The sequence below is a fragment of the Cottoperca gobio genome, chromosome 11 (assembly GCF_900634415.1).
Source record: "Cottoperca gobio chromosome 11, fCotGob3.1, whole genome shotgun sequence".
NCBI classification, from domain to species: domain Eukaryota; kingdom Metazoa; phylum Chordata; class Actinopteri; order Perciformes; family Bovichtidae; genus Cottoperca; species Cottoperca gobio.
The window spans coordinates 1,953,699-1,973,266 of NC_041365.1; the positions used below are offsets into that span (position 1 = coordinate 1,953,699).

The 19,568-nt window shown below is 41.0% G+C and overlaps 1 protein-coding gene across 1 annotated transcript; it reads right to left on the minus strand.

Moving 5' to 3' along the window:
• Positions 1-708: 708 nt before the first annotated feature.
• Positions 709-18,907, minus strand: LOC115015939 (sodium-dependent neutral amino acid transporter B(0)AT1-like). The gene is made up of 12 exons (XM_029443596.1): positions 18,709-18,907; positions 17,179-17,319; positions 15,020-15,157; positions 14,715-14,896; positions 14,513-14,623; positions 13,328-13,440; positions 13,116-13,244; positions 12,864-13,020; positions 12,551-12,755; positions 12,280-12,439; positions 1,084-1,246; positions 709-918 (listed from the first exon to the last, which is right to left on the minus strand). The coding sequence occupies exons 1-12, from the start codon at positions 18,905-18,907 to the stop codon at positions 709-711; spliced, it is 1,908 nt and encodes a 635-aa protein (XP_029299456.1).
• Between the last annotated feature and the right edge of the window lie 661 nt (positions 18,908-19,568).

The window sequence follows — 19,568 nt, forward strand, 5'->3', positions numbered from 1 at the left end:
GTCAAACTCAATCACAGAGAGGGCCAACATTAAAAACTGGGACTATGTTGAGGGCCAAACACGGTCCACATTTACTGAACAGGATACACATATAAAGTGCAAAAAGATATGGAACATATTTAAGTCAACTGCAAACGGATTGCTGAGCAGTTCAATTTAAATTTCTGAGCAGCAAAGTCGGCAAATGCGGTCAGGAACACAGAGGTGGAGATGGTTTGTCAGTGTTTGGAAACATGTAGTGACCAAAGTTTCCTTCTGCATCAGAGTCTCCCACAGGCAGCTTGGCTTGGAAAGCTCTCACTGCATCACACATGTCCGCGATCACACGGCCCTGAAGCTGCAGGTTTAACAGTGAGATGCTTCGTTATGTCGCACAAACAGGCCAGCTCACATCGTCCCAGAGATCTGTGGTGTGTTTCCCTTTGCTTTCCAAAAACTTTCATTTCATTCACACATTTAGATACTTCCTCAAATGTCTTTTCCCGTGGTTGTGCCATGCATTGATTTAATTACCAAAACCGGCGGGCCACTTATGATTGACATATGATATTTTCTCGCGGGTGGATGTAATTGCCTTGAGTTTGACACCCGTGCAGTAAACACTGAAACGTGCACATAAATGAGATAAATAACGTAAGCATTTAGTTTATTTAATAATTCAATGAAACACTGATACCTCTATTAGTATTCTGAGACGTGTTATTCTATCTAAAACTTGTTTTTTTCATTCATTTGTATTTTGGCAGAGATAGTGTCCACTGTGTCGTCACTGTAGTCCTTCTGCTTGCAGCATTTCCTCTGGATGAATTTGAAGAGGGCGAATCCTGGGATGGATAAACAGGGAATTCCAGCCAGGATGAAGATGAAGCCGTAGATCCAGGTAGGATACGGACGCGCTTCAAGGGTGGGGAAGCTTTCCTATGGCCAGAGTCAAGGAAAAGTTCAAATTTACAGCAACGAACGACTAACAAGAGGTCTGAAATCACAAAGGTGGATTTCTACCACCATCAATATTATAATCATTTTAAGACAACACATCTAAAAATCTCTTTACGCTTAAACTATTGTGATGAGCACACTTACCGCGTCCTCATCCCACACCAAATAAGTGAGACTCTTGTTGACTTGGGTTACAAAGTAGAAGATCAAGATGACGACCATTACGAGTGGACTGATCACCCTCCATGTCACCTGCCAGAAAAGATTGGGCTTGTGGCCGATCATAAACTCGATGTCCTCGTTAAACCTGTTTGGAAGCAATAAGAGGGAGACAGAATATCAACTGAGTGTGTATGAAAGCATCCATAAATTACAACTTTGTACTTTTTATTAGATACAATAAATAAAGCAGCGTGTGGTGCTTTGTGTGTGTTGCACACGGAAATGAAACTCCACTCTGTTACTTTAGTAACATTTTGTTCACATAACATAAAGACTGGAAACAAGGGGACGTAATGCAATATTATGCACATTTGAAACATTTTATAACTTATAAATAATGTTTTTACTGCTTTCATCGACATTATTATTGAAACAAATTTCTTTCACATTCCTCACCATAGTCTTGCTACATTACAAGACAAACTACTTATTTATCTCTCCTATGATGACTGACACTTTATTACCGTTCCAAGGTCAGAATGCTTTGTTTCAACTGTATTAGGACATGCCTCACTGAGGATCAGACACCTGCAATGGCAACTGACAATAGCAAAGAATGAAAGAAGGTCGCTGGTAGCATCATGAATTGTGCATCAATTGCAATCACTATCTGCCCCGTTTCAAGGTCCGACACACACAAGATAATACGCTAATGATAATACAGTGCAAACATGGCTATAAAGTTTTACAGCTGAATGCCATTTGCCTTTTTTTTGCATCTGATTACAATTATTAATGTGGCAAAAATGTTGCCTTTGCGCCAAGAACACGGTAGGCAGAACAATTGCAGTGAGAAAAAGAAAAATGTAGCCATTTAATATCCATGTCTGTGAGTGCTGCTATGATCAGTGGAAAGTCTGGGCGTTACACCCGTTTTAAATGCGCTTCAGCGACCACAAACTCTCTGAAGATGCTAATAATTTCACTGTAACTGCGTGTGCTCTTTGTGCCAAAAGTATGCACATTATGTCATTTAAATGCGCGCAAATAGAACAGGAGGATGCTTTTTGCTTGGCAGTGCAGTTAGGGGTGCATTTGATCCTTTGTGGGTGCTTCGAGAATTACACACGTTCAACGATCGCAGGGTCAGAACTATGTTCCTAGTGTTGTACGGGATTAGTAAGGGCTATCTTTGCTTCAAGTGTAAAAGAACAAAGGGAGACGGACGTTTCAAATGCAGTTTGAATGGTTAAAAATCCTGTGGAGATATCATTGTCAAAATACAAGGAACATGTCTTACCCGCACATTTGAGGTTTTAAGGTATATTACCCCTAACCCTAACCCCTAATGTTGTGGCGGATTTAATAAGTATGTGTTTCATTAAGGGATATAATAAAATGTGTTCTCTAATAGGTTTTATTAGTACTAATTAGTAATAATTGTAGTAGGATTTACGAAGTATAATGGTTTGTATTATGAATATATATATATATATATATATATATATATATATATATATATATATATAAATGTGTAATAATCAATTGTAAACCAACCTAAATGGGAAAGGACAGCCCAAGCAAACATTGGGGGAAAAGGCCGAATAACAGCATTTTAAGAGGTGAGATTGTAAAGTAAGTTTCCCAGTTCATACTCGTAAAAAGGAAGATTTATGGGGCCCTTAATATGATAGGGATAAGAATAACAGGCCTGGCCGGCGCCTGTCAAACTAGAATATACCAGAAACACATATAGGGGCCAGAACAGGCAGATTCCAGATAAAGGTATTAGAGGGCATAGTTCAGAACATGTCAGATTGATTCACCGTATTGGAATACACTCTAACCTTTTAGACTATAACCTTGGTTTTGTATGTACATTTCAGCCCCGCCCTTTAGTTTCACCATGTGAAACAAGGTATAAAGAGGGGAGTAGACCAGTAATCAACTGCAGTTGGCACAAACCAGGCCTAAATAAAAAACTAAGGTGAGCAGACCACACTTTCTGAAAAACTGCAAATTCAAGAATGTGTCCGAGTGCAGTGGACCCACCGAGGTAAGGCATAAAAAAATCAGAAATGTCACTCTCCTAAAGAATTTAGACGTTAAAAAAGCTAAAATTGTAATAAATGTAAAAAATATATTTTGAAAATAAGTTGTTTAAATAGAAAAACTTTAAAACTAAAGTCACTGGCAGGAAAAAGTTGATACAAATACATGTTTTATGTTTGTCTATGTCCTCTATGTTTTTAAAGAACCATGGAATGAAAAGAATGAATGAAGTGATGGAAGTGGTAGAAATGCATATTATAATGCCTTCATTTAAAAATAAGTCAAAAGTGAAATAGTGCTGGTTGAAAGAAGAAAACTTTGATTTGTTCTGTGGCTGATAACAATTGTTGCGGGGAGTGTCTGTAAATGTTCAGGCAGCACAGGCCGGACCAAAAGTGTTAAAAGGGACAGTATAAGCGAAAGAACTTAAAAGTGTGTTTGTTGGTTGGAAGGGTTTTATTGCTCTGATAAGGAAATCTAAAGTGTGTCTGTTAGACGTAGTAAATGTGTTTGATGAAAGCAGGGGAAGCTGGTGCGATGTTATAGGGCCTGATTTCGGGACGACATTCATGGATTGTGGATGTGAAAGTTGTGGTACAGATATCTGATAAAATAACACTACTGAAGGGGCCCGACGGGGACAGGTAGTATTAATAAATTGCTGTTACGTTGCTATTGGGCCCAGTTGGGACAGCAACAAGCAATAAAATAAGTATTCTTCAAGTGGCCATGTCTTTGGAAGAGGAATATACATGATAAATAATTGAGTGTTATGTTGTTAACAAGTCCAGTCGGGACGCCAACGAGAAACAACGTTGTTTGCTAGTAAAACCCATGTTTGTTGGGACGGAGAATACAACCTATATAGATATATATATTTCATGCATGACAAGCTACGGTGGTAGGTTGTCAACAAGCCTCGGTGATATATGGTGGTATAGTTTCTTCCCAATTTTTGGCATCGTTTCATCTATTTCTCACTGGCCGAGTGGTTAGCGTCTCTGCCATTATCACGGGAGACCTGAGTACGAGACCCATTCAGAGCTGTTTTTCTCATAATAATGGGGAGTTGTCTAACATAGAAAGTGAATCATTTGGAGACATAGTTTTTTTTTAAACTGAAGAGTAAAACAGGATTTTTAACAGACTCCAAGTATATTTCTTGTCGGCCTAACTACAGACAGAGGGATCAGATACTACGGAGTAAATTACTACATAATAACAAACGGTAATCATCTAAACACCAAGAACAATATATATATATAGATAATTACTAGTTATATAAATGGCGTAGTAATAACAGATAACTGCTTAAAGAAGTTTTGTGAAAAGTCGGGTTTTGCATGACACCGAAAACAGCGGAGTCTCTGTAACTATTTCACTCAGAAGCATACCTGTCAACCCTCCCGTTTTTCCCGGGATTATCCCTTATTTTTTACTTCTATCCCGTTTTTCTCCCGTTTAAATATTTCTCCCGTCTTTTTAACCTTTCAAAAACAAAAATAGGCCTAATTAAAAAAAGTGTAAAGTGGCCTCCGGTAAAGCAGGTGGAAGTATTATGTTTAACTTTAGCTGAAAAACGTTATCCGCCAGTAAACACACAGAAGAATAAAACAGGAACAATAACACAGAAGAAGACGAGAACATATGATGAGAGTCACAGTGAACGGGAGATAGATGGAGACGCAGGTGTACCTGCCAAACAAGTTAAAACTTTATGTAAGTACTAAATGGGTCGAGCAAACTCGTGCTTTTTGTAAAGTGTGCCGAATGGCACACTTTACAAAAAGCACGAGTGTGCGATGCTAACATCTGAATAGATGTTAGCATCGCACACGGCGGAATAAGCGATGTTCGCCAGCAAGAAAAATCGACCAAGCACAAACACAAACACGCCAAGAGGCACAAAAATATTCACTGTCAATGACTTCATTTGTGACAAGAACTGTGTCGGAGGCGGACCAAGTGAGCAAAGCTGAGGGAAAGATGTCGATGCTTTGCGCTAAAAAATAATGTAGCCTTCAGTTTCTGCGTTGATTTCAGTCACAGTGTAGCGGACATGTTTCCAGACTCTGACATCGCAAGGAAGTCCTCGTCGGGGGAAACAAAAGCCACACAACTCATCACTCATCAAATAAATTGATGATAACAACTCATCAAATAAAAGACATAAATCTTATAAACATGTCTGTACAAGTAATACATACTTTAAATAAACATGTATTTCCTGAATGTGTATACCCGCCCCTTATGTGTTTACGTTTACATTAGTGGCTGAGAGCTGTTAAAATATGGGCGGAGTCCGCCAAAAAGACTTCCCTTATTTTGAAATTCCAATGTTGACAGGTATCCTCAGAAGTAATATCGTGTTTACCACAAGTTAGTGAAGAATAGAAAGTACTGCATAAACTGTGTTATTTTAACATAATCTATATTTAAAAGAATCAGGAGGTTTTCTTTTTTTTTTTCATGACTAAACTAAAAGACAGAAAAGGAAGTTGCTGAAAAACGATTTGAGAAACGCAAACGGAGCAGAGACATAGGATTACTGTCGAAAAATAACTATTGACCATTCAACGACTGTGCTGAAACTTTCGACCTAAATAAGAGAACATTTTAAATACAAAGCTCCGTGTACAAAATCCAGTACAACGCAGAAAAGAGATAAAAACACTGTTTAAAATGTTCTACCGAAACTGTGCACCTCGAACACATAATTAGGACAAAGATGATGTTATATGTAATTATATAAGTAGCGGAAAGAACTACTAAAAACAAAATAAATCCCAGGTTAAAGAGAAAAAACATTTGTGTTGTGTGATAAAATAAAACCTGCAAATTAGATAAAGTAAAGAACATTATCGGATTGATGCGTTGCCTTACATTTTGGATGGCGTAAGGTTTTGAGCAGACAAACAGTGTGAAGCAGCAAACTCAGAATTTTTTAGAGATTGAGATAGTTGTAAATACAATGTTCTGAAAACACTCTCAAATAATTTGAAAAAAGCAGGACGAAGCTGTTGCCAAAGCAGGTTCTGCCATACTGTGGACAACTGAACATTCAGAGCCAGAAGGCGGGGCATACGCTACACATATGAAGGCATAGGAGGGTAAGGGACAGGTTGATTCACCACCCACTGCCTCTCCTCTACCAACCAGACCTCCACCGTACTCTCCAAGCAGACGACCTCCTAAGATAGAACAATTCCCCATGACAGCTGTGGATAATGATAATGATGAAGATGATGATGACAATGACGAAGAAGAGATTGAGGTAAAAGGGAAGATTGGAAATATTCCAAAGCTTGCAGAAACATAAAGAGCACCAACATCACAGAAAAAGACAAAAATAAGTACATGGTCAGGCAAGACATAGTTGTGGGACCACAGGGAGCTGCCACGGCTGTGACACTCCCTACCGAATTACAACAATGGTTTCAGGTGACGAACTCCATCCCACATATCACGCTGATGGTGGCAAAAGGTCATGAATCTCATGAACTAGGACCCATGATTAAAACAGCTTCACAAACACCGATCTGGAAGCCCACAGAAGATGAAAACATCTACATCTCTTCAGATGGCCAGTATATGAAAATATCAATACGAGCATATGATGTAGGATTTTCAAAGAAAACGAAAGGACACCTGGACAATTACCTCTAACCAAAGACGCTGAAAACCTGCTGAGGTCACTCCCACAAGAATTGTGGTCGAAACATAAAACAGATGTAGGCCTAGTCAAATCAGCACAGCCAGTACGCATACAACTCAAACCAAATGTCACATTACCATATAAAAAACAATATCCACTCAAACAACATGCAATAGAAGGTATTAGAACCACAATTAACGGCCTATTTAAAAGCAGGAGTATTGGAAAAAAACTAAAAGTCCATATAACACACCTATTTTTCCAATCAAAAAGCCTCATTCAGAGGACTATCGATTAGTGCGTGATTTACGAGCTATCAATGCCCTCGTTGACGCTGAAACTCCAATTGTCCCAGACCCCCACACTTTGCTCTCTAACATTCCACCTAATGTACGCTGGCATACTGTAATTGATCTGTATTCAGTGTTTTTCAGAGTGATACTGCATCCAGACTCTCAACATCTGTCTGCTGTTACATGAGGGACAGCAGCACACCTACAGTATGTGGATGAGTTATTAATCTGTAGCTCAACAAAGGAGCAGTGTGAGATAGATACTGTAGCAAATTGTGGAAGCTCTGGCTAAGCGGGGACACAAGGTAAGCAAAGACAAGTTACTAATATGTCAAACAGAAGTTGATAGTTGACAGAAGCCATAATCAAGGCCCCAAAACCACTGACATTCTCTCTTCTCTTGGGATGGCAGAACTCAGTCGGCCGTGGATCTGTGACTATATTGTCAAACAGCACCAATGCGAGACCTCATATGCTCAGCAGGAAAAACAAACAATGCAACCCAGGTACAATGGACTGAGGAGGCTGAGAATGCATTTCAAAGAATAAAAGTAGATTTGCAATCTGGTCCAGCACTCGGTAACCCAGATTACACCAAAACGTTCCATTTGTATGTTGTTAAAAGTTGCATGTGCAGTATTGATGCAGGAGACTCCGACACGTAGACAACTACTGGCATATTACAGCACTAAACTAGATAGCATCGAAGCAGGGTTGCCACACTGTTACCAGGGTTTAGCAGCTGCAGTATTTGCATTTCAGAAAGCTTCCACAGTGACTATGGGACACACAATAATTTTGTATACATCTCATCAACTGCATGCGTTGCTAACAAGCCCACATTCTGTGTTGACTCAAGCTAGACGAACTGGGTATGAAGTAATATTGTCTGCTCCTGAACTTATCATCCAACGATGTAACACAAGTGAATCCAGCAACTAGAATGACGTTGCCAGTAAATGGCACACGACATGATTGTGTCAAAGCAACAGCGACCTGCATGCATGTGCAAAAAGATCTATTTGAAATCGGCTCAAATCCATAACAGCAGGCATGTCATGTGTTAGAGATATTACAGGAACTCACGCAGGATATGCTGTAGTACTAATAAATAGAGATAACACTGTTACAAATGTTCAAACTAAAAAGATAGCTTAACCATGCTGAAATTTAAGTGTTAGCAGCAGCATGTCAATTAGCACAAGGTAAAACGTAATAATCTAGTGCCCTGCGCACCAAACAACAGATTCATTTAATTGCAACAGGCAACAATTTAGCTGATGAAGCAGTTAAACGAGCGGAAATGGGCACAAAATAGCCTCATCGCTATTTATAGCTGACTGTGAACCTCTCACAGCTCTCTCCTCGTTAATCAGAATCAGAAAATCCTTTATTAAATCCCACAACGGGGAAATTCACCTTGTTACAAAAGAACAAGAAAGTAAAGTGGCAAGCATAAGATAGTTAAATAGCCTAAAATAGAGTAAAAGTAATATAAGTACACAGTCGTTGATAATTGTACAAAGTTATAAAAGTGAATATTGCACATGGTAGCGACAATTACAAGTTTGAGAAAGCGTTGTGGCAGTCATAATAGCACATGATGATTCCCAGAAGGGACTATGGAAAGTCCACATGGACACGATGTCGTACCTGTCGTACCTGTAGTATCAGTGTTGAAGTTTGTTATTAGAAATGCACATGATCAGGATCAGGTGCAAGGGGGGAGGAGTTCAAGTATAAGCGTGTCCAAGTAGTCTGGTGGACGCCCATTTTTTGTTTTTGCAGTTATAGTAGATGGAATATTATGAGTATGATGTGTGTATACAATGTAAACACTATAAAAACATTTTTGTTTTAATTGACAGATATAGTAGGTGGATCAAAGCAGTACCGAATGAGGTATTTTCTAAGCAACATTTAGCAAAAGTACTTGCAGAGGGCAGGTAAGCTCAACTGGGAAGAGGCTCTACCTTTGCCTTTGAAGAACATGAGATCACAAACTAACAAACTAAACAGACTAACACATCTAACACCTCTAACATCTCTAACATCTCATGAAAGGCTAACAGGACAACCAATGCCTGTGCCATATCTTAGAGGTCCATGTGAAAGGCCTCCATTCGAGTAATTGGGAGAAATTGTTAAGTTATGTACAGCATTTAACTTGAATCCATAAGGTAGTATCTCAACAGGCAAAAGGAGTCATGGAGAACGGAGAGGCCACCATCCCAGAATCAGTACAGAGAATACGACCAGGAGACCGAATATATGTCAAGCATACGACCCCCAAGGGACGACACCCAGACAAGAAGCACACCCTGGGTCACAAGGGGACGATGACACCACTCCGCATGGAACTGGACGATCCCAGAGTCCACAGGGAGAAAGGAGATCACAGAGACTGGCGATCAGACGTGCAAGTAATAACCAGGTCAAAAAGTAAAAGCAGACTCAAGTGATGAGTCTCGCACATGGCCAAAAGACCGTCAGAGGAGGGCTAAGCCCACCTCAGGCTCAGGCGCCGAGATCCCCACCAGTCCAGCAGAGAACGAGTGCATGGTTAAAACAGGCTCAAAGCCCTCCAAAAACCTAACAACAGAGAAATAAACAAGAAAGGGTTATGGGGAATAGGAACTGTAATAACAGTCTTATTTAGTCTATGAAATAATTATCCGAAACGTCATATTATTGAAATCAGAGACAAAATTGATTGTGCGCTAACAGCCGCAGATGAAGCATTAAATCAAAGTAAGACACCGCAAAACAGCCAAATGGAACTCATCTACTTTAACAATAATGAAGAAATGAAGTTATGCCATAACCTGCCAACACCATGTGAGGTCAAGGGGTTGGTGAGAGTAATGATTAGATGTTCTATTAAATCAGTGCACAAAAGTGCCACACATTCACGAATGCGTACAAAAAGTCCACATAGTCCGCATCGTAATTAAAAGGAACATGACAAACATACAATAATAAGGCAATCTTACAATTTGTTTAATTTAGGAAATGAACAAAGGGCGGCGAGTGACTCTGCCCCAAGCAACCCAATAGTAATAAAAAACTAACAAAAATGCTTTAGAAAATGCTCAAAGTAACAATTGAACAATTTCCTCTCCAAATTTATGATGACCCAACATTTGATGTAGACCTAATACAAGAAATTGATGAGCAATTGGACAACCAGTCACGCGAAAACGATAATGTACAAATAACCCCTTTGGAATGTAGAACCAATGCATAAAAACTTCTAGAGTTAAAAATGACAGAACAAAATAAAGACACAAGAAGACAAAACGATCACGATGACGAAACAATATCGGTACGGAAAAACGATTTAATATAAAACTACCAATACTAGAACCTTTGCCATATTGCCCAATTACACTAGACAAATCAAAGACAACACTACAGTGGGGGGGCATTTTAGTATAGTCAGAGGGACTATGTTGCAAAAGTTGGCAGACAAAATTATGCATTAATGAAGAGAATACTGTTACAGTGCAGTAGCATTAAGCACCTTTTTAGTTCTAGAAAAGAGCTATAGAAACTCCATTTTATTATTTTTAATATTATTATAAAAAATGTTTAAGTATACCTTTCACATAGTAACAGAGGAAACAGGATATAGCATGCCACTGCTCCCCAAATTAAAGTAGAAGTAACACTAAAGATAGGACATAATGTAGTGTTTACCACTCATATCGTATCAGGAAAATAGGGGAGAAGGGGGATGAAGCTAGTATATTTTGACATATGTAAAATACGTATATGATCGAACGATTGATGACCGACAGCCGTGGACCTCAAGAACGCCATGGTTTGAAAAGCATCAGCCCAGGAGTCAGTGACAGCAGGAGAAGCAACAGCCCAGCAGTCAACAACACCGGATGAAGCACCTCATCATCCAGAAACTGCCACATATCATAAGCTGCCACATAACAACGACTAAGAACACCTGAGCGGGAAGCAGAAAGGTACAGAGCACGTGGAGAAGAGCCATAGAAAATCCAGGCTCATAGGAAGAATCCACTGACAACGAGGATACTGAGACTACTCCAGCCCTGGAGGTCAGTGATACTACTGATTTGGTCAAATCTGAGTTAAGAAGAATTACAAGAAACTGATACATAAGATGCCAAAACACAAGGCAAACAAGCTACGAGTCAGTCTGACCAGACAACTCAAATGCCACTCGAACAGAAACGCCAGAAACAATTAAAAGCTTTTGATGCAACAACAAGACAATCAGTTAGAAGAGTTGCAAGATCAGGTGAAAAAGCTTACTACTGAACAAAATCACTACTGGAACGTCTGCAGGAGTGTTGTGACACTTTTGAGAGTTTCCGGTAGCTTGTGAAGAATCAGCATGCGCCTGTATTCTCTAAGACAAGAACACTTGATTAGGAGGAACAATCACTGAAGTAGACACGTACGGAAAGGTGACTCACTGAACGATTATGCTTTTGCCTATTGGCTATGAATGGATGTAACCCAGCACTCCTAACAGGACAGGAAAAGAAGAATCTGTCAGATGATTTTTGAAATGTTTATTTAGAAGGGTTGAATAGGTTAATTTTTACAAATTTTACTTAGATGTGTTGTATAATCCTGAAATTTAAATCTAAATCAACGAGTAGTGTAACAAATGGTGTAAATAATGAATAAAAGACAAGATTGATGGTTACAGGGCCACAACGGATGATCTCAACAAAGGAATGTAAGGAAACAGGAAGAATACATTTGCAACCACATAGAATAAGTAGTTTTTGAGTATGAATACTATGTTAAAGCACAAAAGATAATTTACTGATCTAATATAGTCAAGAGCACTGATTTTAAGACCTGTTTAGGTTGACAAAAGTATTAATTTAAGTGGGTAGTGGTATAGGCTCCATGGTGCAGCAGCAAGGGTGTATATTGTAATTAAATGCGTGTGTCGAACCTATAGCCGACCCATGTCCGCACCTAATTGATGTAGTCCTAAAAAGATTAGTTGAGTGTTATCTTAACGGCAAACATCGCATAAGCGATTTGAATGTATGCTGAGTTATACTAGATTTGCAGTAGTTTAAATAAGTTAAAGTAAATATTAGTGGTAGGAGTCCAGTCTTCTTCGCTGGCTCAGAGGACAGATTTTTATCCACAATACTAACCCTTTTTTGATAGACTCACCTGTCTACGCCGTAGATGTACATAACTGCGATCATTTCAGATAATCCGATGACCAGAAGGGGAATAGAGCCAGCAAAGTTGTCAAAAAGAGCTAGCCAGTAGTTTCCAGAGCTCAGGGAAAAGATCAGCCCAAGAGCTAAAGAGATGAGGCAAGTCAGACCTGAAAAAAAAACAATACAAAAAAGTTATTTCACTCATATCTCTAGAGGAAATGTTATTATCCTGATATGAAAAAAGTATTTTATATTTAATAGGAAATTCTGAAAATTACCGCAGAAAACCTCTTTGGGCCAAGACTGGGGCAGCAATTTAAGGTCCTGCAAAGGAACTACGACTCCCTCTATGTTCCCGAACATAGTCGAGAGGCCGAGGCAGAAGAGCATGACGAAGAAGAGGACAGCCCACATAGGAGAAATAGGCATATTGATGATGGCCTCTGTGAACACGATGAAGGCTAGACCTGTTCCCTCCACGCCCTGAGGTAGTACACCAAATATTTAAACCATTGACCCTCCGTAAATCATGTTAGTGTGATTAAAAACAGATCAATTCTAATCTCAAATATTGTAACATTATATACTGACCTGACTGAGGAAAACCTGCAGGTCACAGGTCTGTAATTGTAATCCTTGAATGATATCTGGATTAGTCTGGTTGAAGTGGTTCAGAACCTCATTGTAGTTGCTGTCTGTGATGTTGTTTTCAGGATAGCTAAAGGCATTCATCAGCTTCCAGATGTTGCTAAACAAAATGGACAGTGAGATAAGTTCAGTCTTTATAAGTGATTCCTAAATGAATACATTTTTAAGACGTCTTATGTGCAATTTGAAACTTACTCTGCTGTGCAGTCGTCAAATTTTTGCGTGGCCCTGAAGCCGATGATGGAGTAGATAACGGTTGCTGAGTACACAGAGGTGCAGCCATTGATGATGGAGATGAGAACGGCATCCTGTTCACAGTTGTTGCTAAAAGACAAATATGAATATGTGAGGAGAGGAGTTCAAAAGAAGGGTCATTGTATGACTGTGCAGTTTAGGCAGTTACTCACTGAATAGAGTTGTAACTAGAGAAAGAGATGAGACCTCCAAAGGCGACAGAGAAGGAGAAGAAAACTTGAGCACCTGCATCCAACCAGGTCTCAGGATTCATTAACTCATTTACCTTAAAGAGAATAAAAAATACCTCATATAAACAGTAAAACTCAGCCAACATTCATTTGCTAATTAGTTCCTGTTATGATAATTCTGCCCTTTAGAACTGACAGTAAACACTCCTACACACCTACTGTCCTGGCCAACGGTAAATAATATGTGATATGTGAATATGTGATAGTACTGTAAACCAGGAGTCTGGTCTTCCAGGACACAATAAAACCAGGAAACGAGGAGTGTCCTCCATGTGAGATCATAAAAACTAATAGATGATACATCGATTGCTAAATTACATTTGCTCAGAGCTATTTTTAAGTCTTTAATAGTCCATATCACGACCATAAAGCAACACTTTAAAGTCTATCAATTCTGATATGAAGATTATAAAAGCACACTGGCCAAAATCCTATCAAATATTTATTTTGTTCACAGGGGATTTAATCCAGTTGCATAATGAATCAAATCATCTGTAGTGTCAAAAACTTACTGGCTGGTGGCTGTAGCCTTATATTTAGCAGACGGTTATGAGAGTGGTCTCTATCTTCTCGTCTAACACTCGGCAAGGGTAACATTATGTCGCCCCTATTCGTCATATCTATCCGTTTGGGCAGAAGCTCCCGGCTTCACTATAGGTCTGATGCCTTTTCCTTAGTATCTTGACACAAAAGGTTAGTGCTTGATAGCGTTGTGGTTAGGTTTAGGCAAAAAAACTACTTTTGGTTTGACACAGGACACGAACGCCGTTCCCCTGGGTGAAAGTCCTGTGTTGGTTTGACCCATTCACCAGCCCTATCTCCCACCCTTGGCAGACTTTTGCGCTCTTAATACTAAGTCTGTTGCTCTGAGCATCTTATAATGCTACAAATGGGTTTACATTGGAGTTAGTAGAAAGTCAGGTGCGTCTAATTCAGACACCACAGGGTGTTGTGTGCGTCGGTATCAAGATGCCAACGCCCACTGCCCAAGCGTTGGTGTTTGACACCCTGGAAGTGAGACCAGGCTGGCAAGGGAATGATTTTTTAAAATTGTACCATATTAATTATACTGACAAATGTTGGTTGGTGTGTTACAGGAGTGCTTACATCTGGTATGAAGAGGAACTTGATCCCCTCTATAGATCCTTTCAGAGTCAGTCCTCTGATGAGGAAGATTGTGAGGACCACGTATGGCAGAGTGGAAGTGACGTACACAGCCTGAGAAAAGAACACAATAACGATATGATCCAAAGACATATCTGTATATTTGAACAAACTCATATTCACGCAAGCATGGCATCACTCAGACCTTTCCAGTGGTCTCGATTCCCCGGATGGTGCAGACATAAAGCAAAGTCCAGGCAGCCAGCAGGGATAGAGCGATCCACCACTGTATGCCTCCAGACTCATCTATAGCTGTTGAAGTGTTCAGAGTCTCTCTGTACCAGAAGTAGTCAACACTGCTGCTCCGAGCACACTCCTCCACCAGACCTGCAAAGGACAGATAAGCAGATAAGCAAAGGGCAACTTAAGCAACCCTGGAAATAAATGTAACTGCAGATGTGACTTCTTTTGGATTCTTTCTGACTGTTGTGTTGATGTATGAAGGCATACCTGTCCTGTTAGCATTGAGAGGACATTGGCTCCAAGGCAAAGGATCTTGAAAGGAGTTGAAGAGATACCACATGATCCAGGCCATGATTGTGTTATAGTACATACCCACGAAAAATGAGGCCAGCAAGGACGCAATACCTATAACGAAATGAAACAATAAGGCTTGTGGTATTATTATTTTTTAATTTACAAGACTAAGAGCGTACATCTATTATCTGAGTGGCTGTACTTAGAGAGGTTCGAGCTAAATGCTAACTTCGGCATGCTAACGTGCTCACAATAGAAATGCTGACATGCTGATGTTAAGCAGTTATAACGTTGACCAAGTTCACCATCTTAGTTTAGCACGTTAGCATGTTAATACTTGCTAGTTAGCACTAAACACCAAGTACACCTGAGGCTGATGGGAATAACATTAGTTTTGCATGTATTTGGTCATCCATCCATCCATCCATCGTCTACCGCTTATCCGGGGTCGGGTCGCGGGGGCAGCTGGTCCAGTAAGCAACCCCAAATTTCTCTTCTCCAGGCCACATCCGCCAGCTCCAACTGGCTCAGCTCTCTTTTCGTCACAATGGTGCGGTAAAGCGACTGCAGTACCGCCCCCGCTGCTCCGATTCTCCGGTTGGATCTCTCGCTCCATTGTCCCCTCACTCGCGAACAAGACCCTGAGGTACTTGAACTCCTTCACTTGGGGTAAGGGCTCATTCCCTACCCGGAGTAGGCAATCCACCGGTTTCCTGCTGAGAGCCATGGCCTCAGATTTTGAGGTGCTGATCCTCATGCTAACCGCTTCACACTAGGCTGCGAACCGATCCAGTGACTGCTGAAGGTCACAGACTGATGAGACCATCAGGACCACATCATCTGCAAAGAACAGCGATGAGATCCTCAGGCCACCAAACTGCAACCCCTCTCCTCCACGTCTACGCCTCGATATCCTGTCCATGAAAATTATAAACAGGATTGGTGATAAAGCGCAGCCCTGGCGGAGGCCAAAATTCACTGGGAACGAGTCCAACTTACTGTCGAGTATCTGGACACAAGTCTCGATTTGGGCGTACAGGGATTGGATGGCCCTCACCCGGGGGACCTGGTCACACGCCTTCTCCAGATCCACAAAACACATATAGACCGGTTGGGCGTACTCCCAGGCCCCCTCCAGTATCCTTGCGAGAGTGAAGAGTTGGTCCATTGTTCCACGACCAGGACAGAATCCGCATTGTTCCTCTTCAATCAGACTATCGACCGAACCCTCCTTTCCAGCACCTTGGAGTAGACTTTACCGGGGAGGCTGAGAAGAGTGATACCCCTGTAGTTGGCACACATTCTCTGGTCCCCCTTTTTGAATAGAGGAACCACCACCCCGGTCTGCCACCCCCTAGGCACTGTCCCAGACATCCACGCATTGTTGACGAGGCGTGTCAACCAAGACGGCACCTCAACACCCAAAGCCTTCAGCTTTTCTGGACGGATATCATCAACCCCTGCGGCTTTGCCACTGTGGAGTTGTTTGACTACCTCAGTGACTTCCAACAGGGAAATTGACGATGGCCCCCCTCAACTTCCAGCTCTGCCTCTACCATAGAGGGCGTGTTAGTCGGATTCAGGAGTTCCTCAAAGTGCTCCTTCCACTGCCCGATAACCTTCTCAGTCGAAGTCAGCAGGGTCCCACCCTTGCTGTACACAGCTTGGATGGTTCCCCGCTTATCCCTCCTGAGGTTCCGGACGGTTTTCCAGAAGCACCTTGGTGCCAACCGAAAGTCCTTCTCTATAGCTCTCCATGTATTTGGTCATAAATCAAAGTATTGGGCACGGTAACATTTCGATCTGATGATGGCACTAGATCAAAAGTTAAAGGATCACTAACGAGATCACAATTCATCTTGTGAGGGGAATGCATCTCTGTGCCAAAGTTAATTGAAATCTATCTAATAAAACCACAACAATTAACCTCATGGTGGTGAAAGAGGGAAAATCAAAGGAACACCAAAGTCGGTAGGATTCGTCCTCTGGGGACCATGAATGCCTGTATAAAATGTCATGTTAAACCATGAAATAATTGTATAGATATTTCAGTTGCTAACAAAAGTTAATAGGCTGAAATTATTGTGATACCTGGAGCAACACAATCTACAATCTACAATCTTTTTACCCACCAACTCCAGTCAGGTATGGATTGATTGACCTCCACACTCCCACGCTGCCCTTCCTCAGGCGCTGGCCAATGGCAAACTCCAGGTGCAGCAGTGGGATTCCTTCCAGGACCAGCAGGATAAGGAAAGGAATCATAAACGCTCCTGGAATTACAACATTCAGATCGTCATAATGAGTTAACAATGTGTCGAGTGACTGATTCACTTTAATCAGCACTTTAATGAAGGTAAGTAAAAAACTGTTCTCATAAAGACAACCATGAACTGTAAAAAGCCTTGTACCTTTTATTATCAGCACTAGGTACTATATAAACCATGAATAAGACTGACACTTAAAATTTGAGAAGGAAAAGAAAAGGAAAAGGAAGTCATTACAGCAGTTTGTACAATATTTTCTAAGGATTTGCTAATTGATTTATAAGTTTTAGGATATCAGTCAAACATTCGCTTCTATTTTTTTAAGCTTGTTAAAGAGCAGGATTTAGACAGTCTGACTGTGTACTGTTACACATACTGTATCTCTGTAAAAATCTTACAGCAATGTAATTCCAAGCCACCTGCTCCAAGGAAATAAGGGTAAGTATTTCACCTCTAAACTGGGTCCATACAATTTCTAATCTATATTGTGTATTGCATTTACTCCTGTGTAAAGCCTGTAAGTCAGTCAGTGGACAAGAACACCAAAATTCAACCAAACTGCTGAAACTTTGAGAGCCGGTCAAAAAAACATCTGCTATCTTATCATCTTCACGTGCGGCTGATCCATCTGTATTTACTGGGGCACTAATGTTAACCGGGGACTGTAGTCAATGTAACGTTATGTATATTGGACTAAATCCAAAGTAGCAGAACTAGAAAACAACCCGCATATTCGTCTCATCTTCCCTGAAGCGGCGCAGCCAAGAGAGCAGCACACCAGGGGAGGAGAGAGGTCAGCCTCAGTCAGCAACCGTAAATGACTTGAGCTCAGCCAGAACAAGCTCCAGCACCGGCAGTCACGGTGGGCTGGTGGGCCTGTGTAACGGCAGCAACAGGAAGTCTGCAGTTCCCCGGTACTGTGGCTGAACTCGAGCTAACTGCTAACTGAAGCTACACCGTTTCCCGGGGTTGCCGACAGCTATACGACGATCTGTGAGGACGAGGCGAGGGTTCAGGGCGTTTTCTCCAGAGGAACAAGTGGTATTACAAGACTAATTTCAGTAGATATCTCTGCAACACAACCCATAGAGACGTCTTTGACATAACATCAACACTGTTACCTATTTTATTGTTTTAATTCAGGCATATCTTAATCTTTAAACATTACGCTTTAATGATTAGATACCTTCAAATGTGTCTGTTAATGTGTTACAATCCACTATAATTATGGATACTAGGTTAAAGTTTGACCAAATGTAGACTGACTAAGCTTTTGGCAAAGCCCTCAGCTACTGGAAACAGGTAAAGACACATTGAGATCATTTTAATAATTCATACACACTGCTCATTTTCTGGCAACTCAGAAAGAGAACGTTCGGTCTCATCCCAGCCTACCTCCACCGTGGCTCTGACACAGGTAAGGGAACCTCCAGACGTTGCCAAGTCCCACACAGAAGCCCACACAGGTGAGCAGATACTGGGCTTTGTTGTCCCATTTGGGCCTGTCTCCTGCCTCCTCCTTCTCCATCCTCTCCAGTTCCGCGTGAGAGGGGATCCGGTCATCCAGTCCTGGGTTTGGCAACTTCAGCTTCATGGCGGCTTCTTGTAAACTTCACTGCACTCAGAAATGAAAAAATGTAGCTGTTGATGCTCCCTTTGGTAACTAGTTATTGGTTTTGCTTTCCTGCGAGCCTTCGAGGGACTGCGTCCTTTCTCATACAATCTCCTCCGCGGGAACTGAACTGATTCTCCCTGAACTGTCTCTCTGAGCCCTGTGCCCCCACTGTATCATGGTGAATGGCACTGAGGTATTTACTGTGACCTATGGCACCTGAAGGGAAGTTATCAGTAGCTCACTTCAGTCTGTGTTGTATTGTGTAATGTCAGCAAGGTTGAGCTGAAAAAAGTGCAACCTTCTTGATAATGGTTAATACATCACATGAGGTGCCGCCAACAAACCTTTTCTGTAAATAATGAATTTAGCGTACATGAGTTTGTGGGGGGAATGGACCTTTGTATTGGCTGCTTACTTAACCTTCACCCTACCAACATACCAGGACTACTGACTGGAGTCCCTGGGGACCACAAGGATAAACTACTGTAAGAAACAACCATCATAGCAAAATGTTAACTAATTTCTTCTCAAAACATTATTAGTTATGTAATTAATGTCATCTGAAGAAAGAAAACATATTATATAAAACAAAACGGAGCACATCAGGAAATCAACTGTGTCTGTCTCCTTCAAAATGCCC

Bases quoted from the DNA above. Each gene is read 5' to 3' on its own strand.
- LOC115015939 (XM_029443596.1), bottom strand. From the start codon at position 18,907: ATGAAGCTGAAGTTGCCAAACCCAGGACTGGATGACCGGATCCCCTCT. The intron at 15,158-17,178 runs GTGGGTAAAAAG...ATTTCGTTATAG, and splicing joins TCCATACCTGACTGGAGTTG to GTATTGCGTCCTTGCTGGCC. The intron at 14,624-14,714 runs GTCTGAGTGATG...TTCTTTTCTCAG, and splicing joins GAATCGAGACCACTGGAAAG to GCTGTGTACGTCACTTCCAC.